The 21,529-nt window shown below is 49.1% G+C and overlaps 1 protein-coding gene across 2 annotated transcripts in view; it reads left to right on the top strand.

Annotated features, from left to right (window-relative positions):
- The first annotated feature begins 172 nt into the window (after positions 1–172).
- NSF (N-ethylmaleimide sensitive factor, vesicle fusing ATPase) overlaps positions 173–21,529 on the top strand; it is a 73,939-nt gene continuing 52,582 nt past the window's right edge. For both annotated transcript variants that reach the window (XM_033078833.1, XM_033078834.1), the window contains exons 1-3: positions 173–249; positions 12,349–12,434; positions 18,905–19,004. In XM_033078833.1, coding sequence (XP_032934724.1) covers positions 238–249; positions 12,349–12,434; positions 18,905–19,004 — 198 coding nt within the window. In that variant the 5' untranslated portion in view covers positions 173–237. The remainder of the gene's footprint in view (positions 250–12,348; positions 12,435–18,904; positions 19,005–21,529) is intronic.

The following is a 21,529-nucleotide window of genomic DNA, read 5'->3' as shown; positions in this document are numbered from 1 at the left end:
TCGCCATGACTGACATCAGGACGCCCCGCCCATCACCGCCCTGCCGATGGGCGGGTGGTTCAGTGACGCAACCGTCACTGCCTTGAGCGACGGGCGGAGCAACCAATGAAAAGCCTTAATGTCGAAGTGGGCGTGGCCACACCGCCCTTGAGGCCCCGCCCCGGCGCGCCGCGGCGCCTGCGCTGCGCCGCCCCCTGGCGGCCGCGGGGAGGGTCTGTCGTTCGGCGCTGCGGCAATATGGCGGGGCGGGTAAGTGGGGGGGACACGGACCGGCCGCTATCGCCCATCCCCTGCTCCCTCCTCCGCTCCTGCTCCTCCCTGCGCCACCGCGGCTCTGGGAGCTTCTCGCAGCCCCGCTGCCAGGAGGCCGTTCAGCCCTGGGGGGTCCCCCGGCAGTGCTGTGAGGCTGTGGTGACCCCCTCGCCGCAGCGGTGTGGGGGTTCCTGGCGGTCCTGTGAGGCTGCGGACACCCCCAGTGGTGTGGGGGGCTGGGGGGTGACCCCTGTCCTGGTGTTCCCCGGGGGTTTCGAGAGGCTGAGGTGGCTTCTTGGTGATGTGGCATGTGGGACGGGACTGGGGTTCCCTCAGGAGCCAGGGCAAGGGCGACCCGTCTCCTTGTGGGGAGGATTTTGGGGTCCCTCAGGGGTGCAGTGAGAGCCGGGTGTCCCTTGGCAGTGTGGGGTGTGGGACAGGACTGGGGGTTCCCTCAGGAGCACTGTGAGTGCAGGGTGACCCCTCTCCTGGTGGGTGTGGGGCAGATTTAGGGTTCCCTCGGGTTCAGTGGCCTCGTGGGGTGCAGAGCTGAGTTTGGGGTTCCCTGGGTGTGCTCACGGGCTGTGGGGTCACCCTTGGTGCTGTGGGATGAGTGTCTGGGGCTCCTCAGGAACTGCCTCTCCCCATGGTGTGGGGCAGGGTTGTGGGGCTCCCTGAGGGTGCAGTGATGCCCAGGGGTGTCTTGGTGCTACTCTCAGGATTTAGAGTGCCCTGGGGTGCTGTGAAGCTCTGGTGACCCCTCTCCCTGTGGGCTATGGGCAGGGACCTTTAGGGATGCTGTGACAGGAGGGATCCCTTGGTGCTCTGGGATGTGGGACAGGATTTTGGGATTCCCTGAGGGGCCTCTGTGGGTCTGGGGTGCCCCTGTCTCCATGGGGTGTACAGCAAGATTTTAGAGTCCCCTAAAGGTGCTGTGAGGCTCTGGTGACTATTTGGTGCAGGGGGATGTGGAGAGATTTTCTCCTGAGGGAACCAACCAGGTGCTGTTTTATAATGTGGGTCCATCTTTTGTTGTGTGGAAATACCTTAAGGGTTGTGCAGTAGTTTTATTCTGTATTAATTTAAAAAATAAAAAAATCCCTTATTAATGGTAGACCACATCAGCAAGTGGCCAGAAGGTCTTTAAAATGTGAAGAACCAGCCTTGTTTGTGAAACCTTTTCTTGTGGTGCCTGCACATCCCCTCTTTTTCAGGTGTCTGGGTGCTGCAGGATGTGTTTGGATTGCTCTGCTCTTTACCAGGAGCTCAGTCATGCTTTGCTGTGTATCAGCCTGGGAAAGTCACATTTTTCATTAGTGCTTGTTTCTGGCTGGAATCTTGTCTCTAAGCCAAGTAATTCAGTGGTTGAAATGCTGGGGGATTGGTTTTCCAAGTGGTTTTTGCATTGTGCTGGGCTGCTGGAGGGAGGGCAGCTGGTGCAGTGCTGTGGTGCAGAGCAGGACTCAGAAATATGGCCCATTGGCGTTCTGTGCATCACAGGTGCTCCAGTGCCACCCCTGAAATGTGCTGAGTAACTGAGAAAAGCCCCACGTTTTGTGGTTAAGAGCTTTTCCTCTGTCCATGCTCCAGATTCCTGGTCTCACCTTCTTCCTTGCACCATTTTTTCTTCATCTCACCCTTGGCACTAACCCAGGGAAATCTGTGAGCCTTGACTGGCATTTTTCAGCTTTCTGTTGCCCAGCAGAGGAGCCCAGTGCTCTGGTCAGTGGTGAGATCATTTTACCCACACTGATGTGGTTCTGGGACTCCCTGGGCCTAACCCAACCCACCTGCAGTGTCCTGCCCTGCTGCTGCTCTGAGCCCTCCCAGCTGTGTCCTCAGGAACACCCTGGTGCAGGCTCTGAGTGCTGGGATTAGTGACTGGGGATGTGGGGAGGAAGGAGAAGGATCAACCTCAACTTTCTTCTTCTGCTTTGAGCTTTACTGTTACTAAAAACCCGAGAAAATCTGCCTTTATTTGACCAGCTTAGAAGCCTGGTGAAGGAAAGGGGGATTTATGTGAATTTAAAGGAAAGATTGATGCTTAGGTACCTCCTGACTGCAGTTGGATGGCTCATGTCCTCCTTGGGTTATCAGGAAGCTTCTTAATATTCAGTGTTCCCATGATCTGCCTGCAGATGCAGTTGTTGCAGAGCTACCAGGTTATTTAATGCTGCAAAGAGAGTCCTTAAGCTGAGTGTTCCACCTCACTCTCCGAGCTGGGTCTGATGCTTTGATTGCTTCCCATGTGAGCTAACAAGGGAGCTGCTGCTCCTTCCAGCTGGCCCGTGGGCCAGCAGCAGTGCTGGGGAGGATGGGGGGCAGGGGGAGCAGCAGCAGCTCCTGCTCAGGCTGTGACACCAGAGCTGTGCTGGGGTAAACACAGAACACTTGGTGGGAGGATGGAGGTGTGTGATATCTCCAGGCACAACAGGTGAGGCTGATGCTGGAGCACAGGTGCTGTTCTGTTGTCAGCGTTTTTAACAGGTGCTTCAACCTGCAAGATGGGAAGAGGAGCTTCAGTGACTCTTCCTGCCCTGCAAATCTGTTCTGCAATGCCATTTGGAGCTTAATCTCCTTTATTGGACTCATGTGATTCAATTTGTGCATGTACATTCTCACAGGGAGAAATGAATGGCTGTCCTCATGGAAGAGAGAGACAAAATATTTAAGCTTCTAGTAACATTTTGAATAATTCAGGTGAATGATAAGCCAAGTCTGATTAATTGTGTGATGCTGTTTCGGGTGCATTACTGGCTCCCCTAATTGCACTGGGTCTCTCCATGGCAAGGAAGAGATGGTGATTAGCAGTGATTGAAGTTTACAGGAAAAACAGTTTATGATGATTAGAAATAATGGCTGTTTCTGTAATAATTTATTCTGTGTCTCTGCATGGGGATCATTAGGCACGCTGAGCAGTGAGGCATCTGCAGGAGAGGCAATGGTGGGAAGCTGCTGCATGTGGTGGTTATGGACCTCTTGGGCCAAGGGCACCCCTGGAAGTTCCCTGGTCTGTAACTGGTTTGAACTACATCAGGAATTAGCTCCCAAAGGGATCTAGGAAGGCCAGGTGATTTCTGTGCCTCATTCCAGTGAGTGTCAAGCTGTGGATCCAGCACAAGCTGCATTTCTGCATTTCTGTGTCTGCACAGGCTGGAGAGCTGCATGGGGCTGGGGTGGGGCAGGGAGCAGGTCAGGGCTGCTGGGTCAGTGCTGCTGTGGCAGCAGGGTTGCACACACCCTGTCAGTGTGGGGTGCTCGTGGGCCTGTTGGTGAGGATCTCTCAGCAGAGACACTGGTGTGCTTTTCTTTAAGGGATGTGAGATGTGTGATAGCTGCACTTGTGTAACAGTTGCTGGTTAGAAATCATGGCTGTTTTAGGGGGTGTCTCTGGTGTAACACACCCATTTTTGTTCCTCTGCTGTTTGAGCAGTGCTGCTTTTAGCCCAGTGGGAGCAGGCTCTGCCCTGCTGGGTCAGAAGCGATTCTCTTTGTGTTGGGTTGGAAATGGTTTTGGATTCACTCAGGTACTGGGTGGTGTCTGACTCTGCAGAGTGGTGCTGTCACTCCTCTGGAGAGCCTGAGGCTGAGCACAGAGTCCTGCTGGCATCTGGTGACACCAGAGGTGCAGCAGGAGTGGGAAGGTGCTGAAGGACAGACTGAAGGACACTCTTGGTGTTCTGTGCTGCCAAAGGCATTGCTGACCTAACCCTGCTTTCTTGTGCTTCCTACAGCCAGCACAGAATCCCAGACTGGTTTGGGTTGGAAGGGACCTTAAACCCACCCAGTGCCACCCCTGCCATGGCAGGGACACCTCCCACTGTCCCAGCTGCTCCCAGCCCTGTCCAGCCTGGCCTTGGGCACTGCCAGGGATCCAGGGCAGCCACAGCTGCTCTGTGCCAGGGCCTGCCCACCCTCCCAGGGAACAATTCCTTCCTAACATTTAATCCATATAATATACCTGAAACAGCACTAGCCAATTAATAATATTTGGCTTATTATTTGTTTGAATTACTACTACTTAAAATGCAGACAATGTGGTTTTAGGGTGGGTGGCTTGGTGAGGACTTTGAAATAATGGGAGCTGAGCTTTATGTTTATGGGTTAAAGCTGTAAGGTGATTTCTGATAACATATGGAACCAGCCTTCAGAGATGCAGGCGTAGTCAGGCAACTAAAAAAAAGTTTATGAATCAACTTAGTTCCTTCTTGCAGCCTGGTACTGTTCCTGCTATCGTCACTTAGGTTTTTTTTAGTACTTCCTAGTGTGTAATATGAAGAAATGGGTTTTTAGCAATATTTCAGGGAAATGGGAGAAAACTCTCTTTGAATCTCAGTTTCTGTGATCACTTCTTCAAACGCATAACTAACTTGAGAAATCATCACTAATCAACTTGTGGCCTGCTTTCAGGACTTATGAAATTATTGCTGAATTGTTTAAAGTAGAGTCACATAATTTGTTAAAAACTCTAAAATTATTTAGAATAAAATTCTGATGACCATGTGAATGTTTGTGGCTGTGGGATATGTGGCCCTGTCATCTTTGAGTACATAATTTGTTGCTTGGCTCAGTGTTGCAGAAGCAAAGTGTCCTTAGCTTGTGCTTAAAGAGTCACTGCCAAAGGGAGATGCCATTGCTGCCTCTCCATCTCCAGTTTTTGGGGTGCTGGTGTGTCACACATCCTCTATTATGTGGACCTTCCAGAATAATTAAACTTGGGTAATAAGTTTTTTTTAGTCAGAAAAAGTATTTTAAAAAGTCAGAGAGTCTTTTTGAGAATCATTTAAAGTATGAATTTCTTTAGTATTACTTTTAATTTTTTTTTTTCCTCCAGAGCACAGGAAGATCATTTTTTTCCTCTCCTGTTCTGGGTTCTGTGTCTCAGAGGTCATTCAGGAGAAGGCCCTGAGGCTCAGGATAAACCCTGACTGCATTTGGAAGAAGTTCTGGCATAAAATCAGATCTGCTTGAGTCCACAGAAAAGCAGTCCCTAGAAAGTAGGGACACTTCTGTTTTGCTGAATTATCCACCACCACACTTAGTTTCAGTGTGGTGAAATTACCATTGATTTTTTTTTTTTTAACATGAAAACAGCTAAAATGTAAGTCCCCATGTCATGGAGTGATGTTGTTTTGATCCAGGGTTGGTGGACATGTTCAGGTGCCCTCACAAGTGCAGCTTTAGGGAGAGCTGGTGCAGTGACACCCCTGAGCAGTGGCACAGAGACCTTGGGAGCTGCAGTGGCTTTTGGAGGATGAGGGTCAGCCTGGGGCTCTGCACAAAGTGTTCAGGATGCTGATGTCTCATCAGGGAGCTTCTCTGGCAGAGAGCAGTTTTCTGGTGAAACACCCATATTGACCATCAGAAGGTTTGCAGCCCCCCAGGAGTTGAAGAACTGAGTTGGAGAAGGTCTGTGAACAGAAAAAATCAATCAAGAAACCCAGTTACTAAAATGAATGGAAGAGCTTGTGGCAGTGCCCTGGAAGTGTGTCTGAGGCAGCTGATGGTGCTGCTGCTCATGAAGCAGGGCTGGGAATGCAGCTCCTCGGGCACTGCTGCTCTGCTCCTTCCTGTGCAGGCACCTCCTGCCCTCAGGGAGGTCAGAGGTTTGAAGGATGAAAAGATTTAACACATTTCTCTGCTCTCCTGGGATGCAATAAAGCAATGACCTTCTGTAAAAAAAATCTGGAGTAATTAATGCCCTGGAGTTGTGTCATGTGCTTTTTCTGTAAAAAATAGAGCAATGCTTGCAAGCTGCTGCATCTGAAGCTGCTGGTGGCTGGGTGGTGTTTGGAACATCCCAGTCCTGGCAAGTTCAGTGCCAGGTGCTGCCCTGTGTCAGGGCTGGGCTGGGCTGTAAATCCTCAGGGACAGCATCCTGGGCTTTCACAGGGCAAATTCCAAGGGGGATATTTTTAACATTAGCATATATTCACATTGTCCCTTTGCTGTTGGGTAACTTTTCTAAATAAATGGGATGAAATTTGCATCCATGAGGTGTCCTCACTGCTCATCTGTGACCTGCATCCCAAGCCCACAGCATACTCTGGTGGGGTGGTGCTTCATTCCCTTGGCATTTTTGAGAGATGTTTAGATGCAGCACAGCAAGCAACAATTCCCTGTAATTAAACTGTTGATTATCCTGGCCTGAGAAAGGAATGTGAGGCAACATCCACTCAAAAAATGGATGTGTTAATTAAAATGCACATCCTGGGTCATTATTGCTTAATAGGAAGGTGGAGCTGCTGTTCCTGCTGAGCTGCCAGAGAGCAGCTCCCTGGTTCTGTGGCACAGGTACAGGTGTATTTCCTAAAATCCCTTACTGACCATATTGTAAGAGCTCAGCTGGAGAAGGACATCTTTGGGCAGAGCAGCCTCTGTCCTTTGACTGTAGCTGCTCTGCTTGGAGAAGCTCTCATTTAGCACTCGTTTCTTTGTTGGATCAGGCAGACCCTTGGAACTCTGTTCTTGGGACTGTAAATTGTCTTTCTGTGAAAGAAACTCTCTGGCAATAGCAGAGCTATTCCCAAAGCTGTGAGCGCCTCGTTAAGTGCAGTAAACAGCCTTGGAGTGACAGAGCCGCCCCTGCAGATGTGAGTTCATTTGAACTTTGCAAACAAAGGGAAGCAGCAGTCAAACCCAGTATCCTTTGTTGTGGAGAGGCCCTTCTGCCCTGATACAGCAGCTCTGGAGTGCCAGCATGGGCACTAATTTCTGCATTCAGGCCCAGAGAACACAGGGCTGCTCTCAGAGAGGAACTGGGAAATGTGTGGAGTGTTTGATAAGGAGTGCCCAGTGAAGAGTGTGTGCTGTCTGCTGCTGTCTGTGCTGGGGAGAGCTGGGAGGTGATTCCCAGGGTGGGAAGGAGGGATCCATCTCATCCAGGCGTCTCTGGGGCTGCCTTGGTGGCAGCTCACTCAGTGTTCCTTGCCTTTGTCTAAAATACCAATATTAGTTCTGAGATTTAGCTTCCCAATGCATTCCTTTTTATTAGGAGAAGAAAATTGGTATTTCTGAGTTTGTTGTTGAGAGAATACAGCTCCTTCCTGAAGAGAATAAAAGCTTCCAGCAAACAAATAAGGGCACATGGAGCAGGTGGAATGAGCAGGGAGTCAGGGCTGTGTGTTCCAGGGACAGCAGTTTATCCTGCCAGCACAGCCCCTGCAGGTCTGGAAAGGTCTGTGCAGGGTCTGTCTGGCCAGGCCTGCTGGACCAAAACGTTCCTTGTAGGTTGATCTCCTCTTGGGCTGCAGAAATATGGAAGCTTTATTCAATATTTTTTGTCAGGTCCAGAAAAACCCTCTGCAAGCTACTAAACTTAGTTAATTTTTAAAATTATTTAGAACCAGAGCATTTAGGACAACTTGTGTTCCTGAGTCTGGTCCCTGATGGTGACATCAAGTTGTCATTCCTTTTATGAAGATTACAGAATTGTAATATTTAGAGGAGCCTTGGTTTTGTCTTTACTGTTTCCCCCTGTCACAGATCCAGCTTCTCCTCCAGGTCAGGTGTCCACTCTTACCTGCCAGCCAGGAACTCTGCTGCTGTTGCTATTTTATGCCCATTTCTTGTGTCCTTGAGTTGTTGCTCAGCTCTGTGGTGTGTTATGGGTGTAGAGAGCAGGCACAGTCCTGGGGCTTCCCTGTGCTGGAGCTTGCTTGGTGCTGAGCCAGCTCTGCAGCTCTTCCTCCTGCTGGAGCTGCTGCTTGTCCCCTGTGTGCAGCCAGAGGTGGCCTGTCCACCTCAGGTCCTGGTGTCCCTTGGATCTGGAGATAAATCAGAGCCTGGTGAGTGTTTCCTGTCAGGAGCACACTCTGGATAATGAGCAGGATCTGTGATTCATCGTGTCAGTTCCCTGTTTATCTTCAGAGCTCCTTTGACATCATAATTCTTCCTGTCAGTATTCAAACTTCATTTTGTCAGGCTCGTGGTGGTGAGGGAGTGTTTGATTTGGAGTCAGCTGTGCTTCCACACAGCTCCCAGAGGCACCTCTGCTTCCCAGGAATTCACCTGCACAGGTGGCTCTGCCCTCTTTGGGTCACGAGGCTCTGGGCTCTGGTGCCCAGCAGCTGTTAAAGGAAAGTTTGGGTGCTGTTTGGGGCAGGGATCCCATCTCAGTGCAGCTGCACGTGCATGGGATGTGTGTCAGTGTCTGACTTACACACAGGAGAATTTTAAACATACAATTTGAACAATATTTGTCTTGTACAAACCATGTGAGAACAGGGCACAGAACCAAGCCTGCCTCAGCCTTAGAGACTGTTTCATAATCTCTTGCTCAGCATTGGGAAATGAAATGAGTTCAGATGTCTTGGATGAGGAGCATCTCTGCCTTAGCACTTAATGTTTCAGCTCTCAGTACCAGCTGTCAGCAGTGCACTTCAGTCATTACCACCACCTTGTATCTGTGAGAAACGTGTTTTTGCTTGGCTTCCTCTACCATCAGCCTTAATGATTCACAAGAGGTGAATTGACAAACCACAAAAGGTGTGGTTTATGTATGTGTGAAAGTACCCAAATAGCAGCACCACTTTCTGGGCTTTGGCAGGGGCTGGGAATGGATGATCTCCAGAGGGCCCTTCCAACCCCAACTATTCTGTGATTTTGTGAACATGTGAGTTTCTTGTTTTCTGTGGAGGAAAATGAATCCTTGCAGCTTTGGAAAAAAAAAATCTCTGAAAGATCAGATGTTGTGGTGATTGTTTCTATAATGTAGCTGTTTGTTCTTCAGGGTAACTTTCTTTGTAAAAATAAAGTATGTCAGCATCATTAAGTCTTCTGGGTTTTGAGGCAACGTTTCAGTGTCAGAGTCCTTCACATTTGTCTCTCAGAGTGAGATTTATCAGTGGTGGTGATAAAATCAGTGATTTAATGAGTGGATTATCTTGTTTTCCTCTTGACAAACAGAGGGAATGGCAGAACAGGCTGTGTTTGATAGCAGGTCCTGCCTGCCTGGTGCTGGAGGCTGTAGCTGGGGATGCTTTAGCAGTGTGCAGTCACCTCCTGAGGACTGTGCTGTCCTTGGAATCTCCTCTTTGCACAAACCAGGACAATACCTGGAGGCAGGGAAGATTCTTTTGCCTAATTTAACCCCAATTTTCCTTCTTCAAGCCAAATCTATCTGTGTTGTGGATGTGGATGCTGCAGCAGCAGTGAGGGTGTGTGGTCACCTCCAGGCTGGCAGTGCCAGGGGGTGGCTGCAGCAGCTGCCATGTGCTGTCACCTGCAGGAGCTTGCTCTCTGGTTTGTTAGAGCTGTCTTGGGTGGTGGCCAGCCAAACCTGCCGGTTTGCTTAAAATCAGTTTGTGTAAATCTACTTTGAGATTCCTAGGAATACTCACAGGGATTTTTCTGCCCCTGTACCCTGTGTTAGTGCTGGCACTGGGATGGCAGAGAGGGGGGAGAACTGAAAGTGTTCCTGACAGCAGCACCACTGGCACATGCCAGCCATGTGTTCCAGCCCTGCACTGCTGCATTTATGCCAGGAAAACTTCCTGAGGAGCAACCTGTGCCCGTGTCCTGGCTGTGACAGCTCAGCTGCTTGACAGAGACAGGGATCCATCCCTGGCAGCAGCAGCTCTGGGATATGAGCTCTGTGGGGAGGACAGGTAAGGGGAAGCCCCTGCAGCTCCCCACAACAGCATGTTCCTCCTTCCTGCCTGCCTGATTTCCAGTTTAATTGTCACCTTTTCCATGACCAGAGTTCCCAAGTTGTCCCTTGCACCCTTGTGGAACTCCATGCCCGGGAGTGACACCCCTGTCTTGCAGCTGTGTGATGTTAAAACCTTTTCAGAATATGATGTTCTGAAGATCTGCAAAATCTTGAAGTTTGAGGAGGGTGTGTAGTGGAGGGCTTGGGAGCAGAGATGCTGCCTGAGGTGTTGGTCATTGCCAGGGAGAGATGGGCTCCTGCCTGACAGCCCAGGAGGAGGGGGAGCTCTGGGGTGCTGCAGCCACGTAATTTCACGTGTCAGACACCCAAGGGTGTTTTGCCATCATCTCTGCTCTGCTGCAGAGCTTGCAGTGCTGCTGGATTTGGAATGCATCCCCTGCTATTCCTGCATTTCCTCCAGCACGTGTTTCCAGTGCAGCCGGGAGCAGAGCTTGGCCGGGCGCTCGCTGCGTGTAGGAAGCAGTTTGTCACTGAGGATTAAAAATGCACTTGAGGACTAGTGCTGTAAAAAGGTTTAATCCAGGAGCTCTGTGTCCACTTTTCTCCAGCAATATCCCCTGTAATGCGTTTTAGCAGGGCATGTCCTTCACAAACCCGTGCCCTGCAGATGGGAGGAGTGATAACGTGGTGAATGTTGGCTGTGAATGCCCCAAGCCCAGGGCCTCAGCACACAGGTTGTGTGTCTCATCAATCCACTGATGTCATATATTTTATTGCAATAACATTTGAGTCTTTTATTACACTCAGCATTGAACGTTTGAGCCTTTTATTACACTCAGCATTCAGGTAGATAAATCTGCTTCAGGCCTGAAAATGGAATTTTTTTTTGTTTGTCACATATGTCAAGGGCAATTGAGCATTATTCAGGAAAAGTAATGAGTTGATCCTTTTCTAAATAGCAAGTACTTGACATAAATCATGTTGTGCCATGAAAGTTGATCTGAACTTTAGGGCAGGCTGGCTGCAGGCCACACTGGAGGAGAATTTCTCTGATTCTTGTTCCCAGAGGGGCTGGGGGAGGAAGGCTGAGCAGGGCAGTAACTCCTGGGGAATGATTTAGATGTGTGTGTTGGGATCAGTGCGTTTCCTGTGCTTGCTGCTGGGATTTAAAGGTGTTTTAAGAGAAAATCCCTCCTGAATTACTTTTGGCAATGGGTTGACACTGTCAAATAGTTTCTGTTGCTCTGCCTGCAAATTTGTATCTGACAGAGGTAGCTGTGCTTTGATTCTCGAAATGACACCTTGGGGGGCAAGTTTAGCTTTTCCCCAAATGACATTTCTTCAGTCCGCAGCTAATGATAGATAAATCCTGCCTTTTCCATCCCTTCTGCAGGCATTTTGATCCCATTTTCATCACTGAACCATTGTTTTGTGGTTTTGTGGTATAATTCCGCAGGAGCAGGTGGGTTGGGGGTGTAGAATGTGGCTGAGGTTCCTCTGCTGTGCTCCCCCTGCTCCATCCTGCCTCATGATGGGAATAGGGAGCTTAGGCTGGGAGTGCTGCTATTTCAGTTTTTAATTGCTGATTGATGAGTAACAGTGGAAGGGACGAAAATGAACAGATACTCTTGAAAAAGGATTGGTCCTCTGACGTTAAAGAATAAAAGGAGGGGGAGGACTCCCCCTCAAAATTTGTTGCAGTAATTTTTTTCATAGTGATAGGCTGGAATTAACTATTTTACCTACTTTGTGTTGTGGATCTGGGATGTTTCCTATAGAGTGGAACATACTCACATGTGATTTTCTTCTGAGAAGTGACACACAGGGGTTGTGGGGTTGGATAGCAGTTGGCTGAGGTTAAACCTTCCTGTGGGCTCTCAGTGCTGCCCTGCATGCTCTGGGTGAAGGGGTTTATGCACAATGGATATGCTGAAATTCCAGTTTTCTCAGTTACATTCAGGGAAGAGGGGAGGTCACATCTTCATCCCTCCCTTTCTCTCCACATGGGCTCTGTGACCCAGCCCAGCACTGTGAGGCAGGGTTAGAGAGGAGCTGCTCTGGCTGTAGGCTGCTTTCCCTTAGAGCTTTCAGAATATCCCAGAGTCCTGTCCCTGGGCAAGAAACACCTTCCAGGGAGTGCTGGTTTCCTGCTGCCTTGGGGCAGCATTTGGGGAAGCTTCAGAGTGCCAGGCTTCTCTTGCAAGTTAACAGTGTTTGCCTTACAGGTAATTTTAAAGTATTTATCTAGGTAGGGTAGAAATTACAAAGTACCAAAATTCAGAGCTTTGGGATACAGTACTTGTGGCATGTGCAAATGTTTGGAGAAGCCTGGAAGAGGAGCTTGTTGGTTCCAGTGACTCTCAGAGTGTGCCAGGACTCAGGAAACCTCTTTGGTGCTTTGTGGTTTTGCAGAAGTCTCGAGGCTTGGCTTGATAAAGCAAAACTAGAATTTAATTTGCCTTTTTCCCACCCCTCTCCTGCAGCCGATGCAAGCAGCGAGGTGTCCCACTGATGAGCTGTCCCTGACCAACTGTGCTGTGGTGAACGACAAGGACTTCCAGTCTGGCCAGTAAGTGTGCACTCCTGCTCTCTCAGCTTTTAACCACTAAGGAATTGCTTTCAAATTTGGATGGAGGGGGAATGACTTTCAGGTTTGGAAAGGTGAACACAGCAGTTTGATTAACAAGACTTCAGTGTCTTTGGAGATCAGAACGTTCAGAATTTCTGTTTCTGGAAATGGGAGGTGCTGGAAGAAGGGTGACTTTCACTGAAGCATTTCTTTCTTGGGAGCTGCATCTGCTTCACTAACAGAATAATTATTTTAACAAGTACTTTTTTGCAATATTTTTTGTTTGTTTTGGTTTTGCTGTTGTTCCTGTTACATAGTGAGAATATTTGAACTATTTTAAAATGTTTTTATCATTTTATTGTGTTCCTTGGGGCATCTTCTCACTTTCACATCACATGGGTGTGCTGAGCAGAGCCAGGAGAGCTCTCTCTCTTCTTCTCAGTATTTTCATGCATGAGAACAAAAGGAAGAAGCAGCCAGAGTGTGGGCACAACAAGCTGGATTCTTTAATTGCAGTTCTGGGGTGGCTGATGGAACCTGACTCTGGGGTTTACTTCTGTTAGGTGGAAAACACATGAATTTTTCAGCTCAGCCCACACAGAAGGGTTTTGTATTACAAGAAGCCAATTCACATACTCAGATTCTTTGCTTTGCTGCAGCTTTAGGGAAGCTCTGACAGATTTTAGTATGTAGGTTGTAGACAGAAGTCATTAATTTCAGCTGAAAAGGAATATCATGTGCAGCACAAGGCAGAAGGGCTCAAGTTTGAAAGATGGGAAAAAAGTCAAAGGAGATACTGAATGATATGCCCAGGCCTTATATAAAATACCTGCCCTAGGTGTACTCTGCAGTGATGCTGACCTGCAGGAATACAGGGATGTGTTTAGGGCCTGCCTGCCTGTGCTGTCAGTCTGCTCTGCTGCCCTGGGACCTGTCCAGCTGGTGTATAAAATGGCAAAACCGAACAAAACCACCCCCTAAACAAGCAGAACTTTAAGAGTCAGAAGGAGGGAAAAGGGTCTGCTGGGGCAGAAAAGTGTCCTGATCTTTTCAAAGTATGGTTTTCACCAGGTTGATTTTTTTCCAAAATAATTAAGTTACAAAAATACCTGAACTGAGCTTTGTACCTCATGCATTATACAAACTTTAATTTCCTCCAGTATGGATGTCCTGGAGGGACCCAGCTGCCAGACCTGCAGCCTGCTGTGTTCCTTTTGCTTCCAGAAGCCTCTCCTGGCATTTTTGGCAGCCTGCAGGGAGCAGTGCCCCGGGATGTGCTGGCTGAGCAGGCTGGATGTGGTTCTGGCTGTTCCCATTCCCCTGGGAGCTGTTTATTCCTGGTGCTCTCACACCTTCAGGGTGTGTTTGCCTGGGAGCAGATGCTGCAGATGGAGCAGTGTCAGGTGGAGCACGGGGAGCTGGGCAGTGCTGGGGCTGCAGCTGCTGCTGCATTGCAGATCCCTGGAGCCAGCCCTGGCTGCAGCTCCCTGGCTCAGCTCCCTCAGCACAGCTGCCTGCTCAGGGGGGTTTTGGTGATACCTGCACAGAGGTCTCTGCTCCAGCTGCTCTGGGGGTGTAGAGCTGGAGTTTGCCCTTGGAGCCAGGAGATGGCTGAACCCCAGGGTGCTGCTGATCATCCTCTCACACTTCCCTTTGTGCACCCCGGGAGCTGGGCAGGGATGAGTCAGTGCTCAGTGCTGCAGGAGTTCACACAAGGCCATGCACTGTGTGTGTGTAAGGCTTTGGGGAGTGGCACCATCCTCAGTTCCTGTGTCCTGCTTCTACCTTGAGGATTCCTGGTGCAGTTTGGAGAGAGAAAGCAGTTCTGAACTCAGCTGGGCTGTGAGGGGACAGCAGTCAGGGCAGGCTGTCAGTGGCAGCTTTTTGTTCATGTTAAGGACTGGTTGTTCCCATCCCTCCTAGGCCAGTTTAGTTTTCTGAGGAGCCCTTACTGGATGGTTGCTGTGGGTTTCCAAACATGCAGTGCATGGTTTGAGATCCCTGCTGGCACCTCCACCCAGATACCTGAGTCATCCCCTCCCTCACAGGAGCCCTGCTCGTGCTTCAGCACCAGAACTGATGCACTCACAGGTTAATTCATGGCTGGTGCAGTTTCTCTTGTTCTGCTCAGCCTAGCCAACAAACTTACCAGCAGTTTCCTGGGCCCAGTTTCCTGGAGCCCTTCCTAAGAGCTGGCATCACATGGGCTGGATCTGACAGTTCCAGATGAGGATTTACACACAGAATAGAGCAGCAATTCCACCTGGGACAGCTCTGGGAGCTGTCTGGCCCTGGTGATTTGTTGTTCCTTTTGTTTGTGTATAAGCAGAAGCTCTTAATGAGGTTGAGATTTCCCCCCTGTGTCTCCATGAGCTCTCTGAGCTCCTTCCTGGTGAACATCAGTGTAGGAAAATGCATTTAGTTTTTCTGCTACTGCCTTATTTTGAGCATTTGTAATACTTAGGTTGCTTACAGCTTGTTGGAAGCTGCCTGCTCCTGCTGTCTTTGAGAAGAAACATGGTTGTTCCTGTGTCTTAGTGAGATTTTTCTCACAGAACCTGTCAGGATTTAACCTTTCTTAGTATTTCCTTTGAGAAAGCTGATTTTTTTCCCCCATTTTTCCTCTTTGTTTTTTCTTCCTGCCATCTATTTGTCTGTTGTCAAGCTCTGCTGTCTTTCTGCTTTGCTGGAGATGTTTTTGTTGAATGGAATGCTCCAGCATAGTAATTGATATCAAATCTTTGTGGATACTCCTCTCCAATACTTTTCCCAGGTATTTTCATTTTTGTGCATTTTGGGTTTTTGAGGTGAAGCCCAGCAGTGATGGAGTTTGTTTCTTCCTGCAGAGATGCTGAATCTCTACATGTTGAAGTCACTGTTGTGTGCACTGCTCAGGACCCATTTGGAGCTTTAAAAAGCTTTAATTTGGGCTCTTTTCCTGTGCCATGAGCTGCTTCCAGTCAGGTGTTAGTTGTCATAAGGTGCATTTTGTGCTGAAGTATTTCAGAATTGTAGCTGGAACTTGTTTGTTGCCTCCAGGCATGGTTCTGTCCTACTCTGCAGTGTCACAGCTTCCTTCCCAGTTGGTTTGGTGTCAATACTGGTTTGGATTGCTCAGGATAATGCTGTGCTGGAAAAGTCCCACTCTCAGTCCTGTGCTTTACCCATGCTCAGTTTGAAATGAGTCCTTGGAGCACTGTTCCATCCAGGAGGGATGCCTGTCCCTGCTCTCCCTAATCACACAATAACCCAATGGTTTGGGCTGCAAGGGGACCTTGCACTTCCAGCCCCTGCCATGGATGTTGCAATTATGTCAAGACAGACTGGACTGGCACCAGTCCTTTATTAAAAACTTTTCATGCCTTCTTTCAGGTGACTCTGACTCCTTTCCTCACAGGCAGCTCCTCATAGCACTTTCTCCTTTCCTCATTAGCTGCTTCACTCAGTACTCACTCCTTTTCTTACAAGCAGCTCCACACAGCTCTGACTCCTCTGCACAACTGGCTAAACCCCAGCCCTCCCTTTCCCAGCCCCCTTACCCTCACTGTGCCTCACACAGTATCTTCTTATTATCTGTCCCTTGCATGACTGCATGTCCCTTACTCCTCACACACATACACAGCTAGCACACCCCATCCCAAACTGCAGCACACTCTCTGTCTAAATCCCCAACTGCAACTAACTCTCACCCAGCTGACCCTCTCTGCTATAACACCCATCCTCACTGGGCAGGCAAGGCTGCTTCCACTGCTTGGCAATCAGTACAGCTGCAATTCATTGTGGAAAATTGCCTTCTGCACTATCCTAATCCATCTTCCCACAGGCTGGTGGGTGTCCCAGGTTGCTCCAAGGCCTGTCCAGCCTGGCCTTGGACACTTACAGGCACAGGGCAGCCACAGCTTCTCTGAGCACCCTGTGCCAGTGCAGCCAGTTCCTGGCTAATGCCAGGAGGGGATTTTACTCACATTTGCTGTAGGGATGTGTTGCTGGCTCCTGTTGAGCTCATTGCCCACCTGGTTCCCAGGGTTTCTTGTCCCCCAGCTGGCCCCCAGCCTGCCCTGGTGGGTGGGATTGTTCCCCCCAGGTGGAAGACTTTACATTTTCCCTTACTAAGCCTTCCTACCCAGTCTGACTTGCAGCAGTGTCTGAGGGTGGTTGTGCCAGGCAAAGTTCGCTGATGTTGGGATAAATGCAGCTCTGCCTTCAGCCCCAGAGCTCACCATTTCATTGGAGAAGGCTCTTGTGCTGGTCAGGAGGGATTTTCCTGTATAAATCCATGCTCAGAGTGACTCCCAGTCACTTTCTTGTGCTTTCATACATTTGGCTTCCTGCATTAGTTGCTCCATCACTTCCCTGGGGAGCAGGGTGAGGCTGAGCATCCTGTAATTCCTTAGATCCTCCTGCCTGAAGGCAGGAGTGACATCTGCTGTCTTCCAATCTTCATAAATCTTCCCTGGCTGCCATGCAGCACCAATAAATGCCTTGTTCTCCTGTGTAATGTTTGTATGGCGCTTCACCACCTACACCAGGTTCCTGGGTTTATGCCTGGGGCAAGGGAAGGGTGTCCTGGCAGCTGAGGGGTGATTTTGGGCCAGAAGCAGTGAGGACTCAGCTCAGTGTCTGCCTGAGCTGGGAGCTCTGTTGTCATTTTGGTGTGTTGAAAATGCTTCTGGACCCTGCCAGGCCACCAAGTGGCAGCAGTGCCTGGGAGGGTTTGCGGGTGACAGCTGGCTGTGGCTCCTGGTTTGGGCTGCCATGGCTCCCACTTTGGGCTCCATTTCCTCTTGTCTCTCAGGGCCATATGTTCCTTCCTGTCGTGTGCCTGGAGCTGTTCCTCACACAGGATGGAGCCAGTGCAGATCCTCACTTGGATGGTGCTGGATTGGCTGGGCATGTGCAAATGGAAGTGTAAGGGAGCATATGTGCATGGAAAACATGGGCTGCAGGGAGGGAGGAGGGCCAGCAGTGTGGACAGCTCACCCTGCCCTTCCTGACTGTTGGTCAGGGGTTGGTGGGGGGTAAAATCTCATGGAGCTGGTGCCTTGTGTACCCCAAGGATGCCAGCAGCTGTGAGAGGAAGATGAGGGGAACCCTGATTCCACCATCACCCTGCTGCCAGAGCACACAAATCCCAGCCTGCTTTGGCTTTGCTTTCTCATGCCAGCAAGCTGTCTGCCTATCACATGATAAGAGCTATCAAGCATAGTCTGAGGAAAGCTAGAAGCAGCTTTTGAGTATCTTTGTTGCTGACAGCTTCAATTCTGGGTGTGACAGACAGGCACATGTCATGGCTGCTGCTGTGTCTGTTCCTGACTGCTTGTATTGCTCTGGTTTTGTAAGTGTTCTCTGATGGAATCACAGAATCCTTGAGAAAGAGGCCTAAAGGCCACCCAGATCATGGAGTGTGATTTGTGCCCAATGCCCACCTTGTCCCCAGCCCAGAGTGCCACATCCAGTTCTTCCTTGGACACCTCCAAGGACTCCAAACCCCCCTGAGCAGCCCTTGCCATGATGTCCTTCCTGATGTTCACTCCAAAGCTCCCCTGGCACATCTTGAGGCTGTTTGCTCTCATTCTGTCCCTTTTTTCCTGGGAGCAGAGGCCAAGATCCCCCATCCTGGCTGCCCCTCCTGTCAGGGAGGTGTGGAGAGTGAGAGGGTTCAGGCTGAGCTCCTCCAAGCCCTTCCCCATCTCCATTCCCTTCCCTGAGCTCCTTCCAGCCCCTCAGTGTTTTCCCTGCAGTGAGGAGCCAGAGCTGAGTGCTCGAGGTGTGGCCTCAGGGACAGTCCCTGCCCTGGGCCTGCTGGCCACACCATTTCTGATCCAGGCCAGCTGCCCTTGGCCTCTTTGCCCACCTGGGCACACATCAGCTCCTGTCCAGCTGCTGTTGATCAGCACCCCCTGGTCCTTTCCTACACAGCCACTTTCCACTGATGCTGTTTGTCCAGGCACACAGATGCTGTCTGAGTTCAGGATCTGTTGTCACTTGTGCCAGGAGGGCCTGTGTGATTTTGCTTTTTGTACAGAAATTCCTCCCATTTTTTTCTACTATCTAACTTCTAAACAATACATTCAGATCCCTGTCTGGACTTTGCATCACAGCTGGGGACAGTGTTTGTATGGGGGTAAAGTACTGATGTTAATTTGGTGTTAATGCTTCAGATGTGAAACTGCTGTTGATTTTTAGCTGTGGCTGCCTTGGTGTTTGTGGTTGTGCTTTGGTTCTCTCTCATTTGTAGAGTGCAATCCTGAAGTAAAGGGCTACTGGGGTGATAGAAATATTAATTTTTGGTACAAAGTCTTGCAATTAGCTTTGAGCTCACATTGTAGCAGTGAGGGTGGTGGGCTCTGTCACCCTGCTGTGTGCCACCCAGAGATAAGCTGGGTGTTTCTTCTGAGCTCTCACAGTGCTGTGAGCAATGCAGAACCCTCCTGGTACACATCAAAGTAAAATACTGATCTCTTTTGCAGACATGTTGTGGTGAAGACCTCTCCCAACCACAAATACATCTTCACACTGAGAACCCACCCCTCGGTTGTCCCTGGCAGCATCGCCTTCAGCTTACCCCAGGTATGGGATGGTTGGAATTTCTACTCTGCTACTGAATAAGCAAAATCTCTTTTGGGATCAGGATTGAAGATAAATTCCCTAATTGGAATAATTGAATGGTGCAAATTTGGTTTCTGCCAGCAAAAGTTCAAGGAGACTTTTACTGCAACTGAAGTGACTGTGCTTATATTGCTTTGATATATTTTTAGTGCATGGTGGGATAAAGATACTGGAAAAGGTGTAATTTAACCTTTTAAAAATCCACTAGAAAGAAACTATTTGAAAAAGGAAAGCCTAAGCAATATATGCCCTTCCTTTTGAATCTTTATTGTTCCCCATTTTCCCTTGACTTTAAAGGGTTTCTTCGCTGTGTTTTTCATTTTGAAGACCTACCAGAAGTTTTATTGACTACATTCAGTCACTGTTAGTATTTTTAGATGAAAAGTGCAATGAAATGCATAAAAAAACCCAAACCCCTTTATCTCCTCTTTCTTAATTAAGTCATCATTAGATGTTAAATGATGGTTAGAATAAACAATGAGGATAATTAACTTCTAATTGAAAAATGAACTTGTAGCTTTTTGCTGCTCACTCTGAGTCTCATCCCATGAACCTGCAGCAATTGTTGTCTCTGTGCTTTCATCTCTCCCTGCCACTGACTGCTCCAAGGCCCACTCTCTGTGCTGCAAACACAGGAGATTTTTTTCCTCAGCACATCTTGGCACAAGCCCCCAAATGACATTTTGCCTTTTGATGTGCTGCTGGAGCTGGGTCTGTCCAGATGAGTGGGAGGGGGATGTTACATTCACCTGGCTGGGGTTTGTGATGCCCAAAGTGCCCAGCAGGAGATGTTTGTGTTGTTCAAGTCAGTGCACTCAGGTCTGTGTTGGATTTTTTATGTTGCAGTTGTTGCTGTGGAGTCAGGAGAGCCCATCTGCCAATTTACCCTCTTTTAGTTTAAAGCCATTTCCCCTTTTTCTTTTGCTACAGTCCATTAAAAATTCTCTCCCCTTAAGAAGATTTAAGCCCACTTTCAGTATTGAAAGGCCACAGTGAGATCCCCAGAGCCTCCTCCAGGCTGTCTCCACAGCAGAGCTGTTTCAGCCCTCTAAGCACTGGGTAATTCCTGATACTGGGTTTTAATTCTTAGCATTTCCCAGAGCCTTGGATAGCTGCAGTCAGTCTCACACCAACTGTGCCCTGATGTCCTCATGCAGGACATCTGTTTGTTGTACATTCACATGGAGTTCTTGCCCACCTTTATTCTGTGGTAATCTTGACTCTTAACACTGAAAGCTGTGACAAATTTTGTACCCTGAGAACCTAAGAGCTGAATTGCTGCACAGCCATGACATTCCTTCAGCAAAAGCCAGCCAAGTGAGCATGGGGCTTGAGCTGTATCTCATACCACAGAGAAGATCCTGACAAATCTTCCCCCAGAGGGTGCTGGGCACTGCCCAGGCTCCCCAGGGAATGGTCCCAGCCCTGAGGCTGCCAGAGCTCCAGGAGTGTTTGGGCAGTGCTGCCAGGGATGCTCAGGGTGGGATTGTTGGGATGTCCAGGCAGGGCCAGGAGCTGCACTGGCTGATCCTTTGTGGTGCCTTCCAACTCAGGATGCTCTGAGCATATTGAAGAGGGTGTAAAGGGGAAATGTTCATTTCTCCCAGACAAAAAGGCAAATACAAATGACCATAAACTGCAGCTTTTCAAATGTGATCTCCCCAGAGCTGTTTGTGATGACACCTACATGTGTCTGTGACTGGTGCTTCTGTTTGATATCTGAGGGGCTATGAACACACTGCAGCCAATCTATAAAACAGCAGCAGCCACTGGGAAAACCCCATTTTTGCAATCATCAAACCAGAGCTGTTGGAATTGTAATGATTATAGATTTTTTGTGTCATGTAATTCGTGAGCCATTTCCCACTTCTGCAGTTCCATGCAGCACAGTCTTTCTAAAGGAATTTCCAAGGGACCTAAAGGATTTGAACAGTTTCATTCCTCCTGGTTCTCTTGGTTCAGGTGATATTGTACCCTGGAGCACATTAGAACAAGCTTTTATAATGCTCATGGGGTGTGTAACAGCCATTCTGGCACCTGTGGAGTGCTCAGAATCTGGGCTTTGGTAGGAAATGAGCAGAAGGACCAAAAGCACCACAACTTCTGCCTGCAGGATGGTGGGGAGACCAATAACCTCAAGGAGGTTGGACAGAACAACCTTCTGAGGTCATGAGATAGAATTATTTTGAGAGACTATTCAATGCTTTTGACTTATTCCCTTTTAATTTGGGGGTCCTTGGGATGTTCCATTCTGCTCCTTTTTTCTGCTGCTGAAGGTTCTCTTGGGGATCCTGCTCCTCTGGGTGAGGAGGCTGCCTTGAGAGGGCAGGTGTTCTGGGGGACAGGGGTGTGTTCTGAGGGACAGGAGTGAGTTCTGAGGGACAGGGGTTCTGCAGGACAAGGATTTGTTCTTAGGGACAGTTGTTCTGCAGGACAGATTTTTGTTCTGAGGGACAGAGGTTCTGCAGGACAGTTGTTCTGCAGGA

Source organism: Catharus ustulatus, chromosome 23 (assembly GCF_009819885.2).
Source record: "Catharus ustulatus isolate bCatUst1 chromosome 23, bCatUst1.pri.v2, whole genome shotgun sequence".
In the NCBI taxonomy this organism is placed as follows: Eukaryota; Metazoa; Chordata; class Aves; order Passeriformes; family Turdidae; genus Catharus; species Catharus ustulatus.
This window is presented reverse-complemented; position numbering and strand designations above follow the sequence as displayed.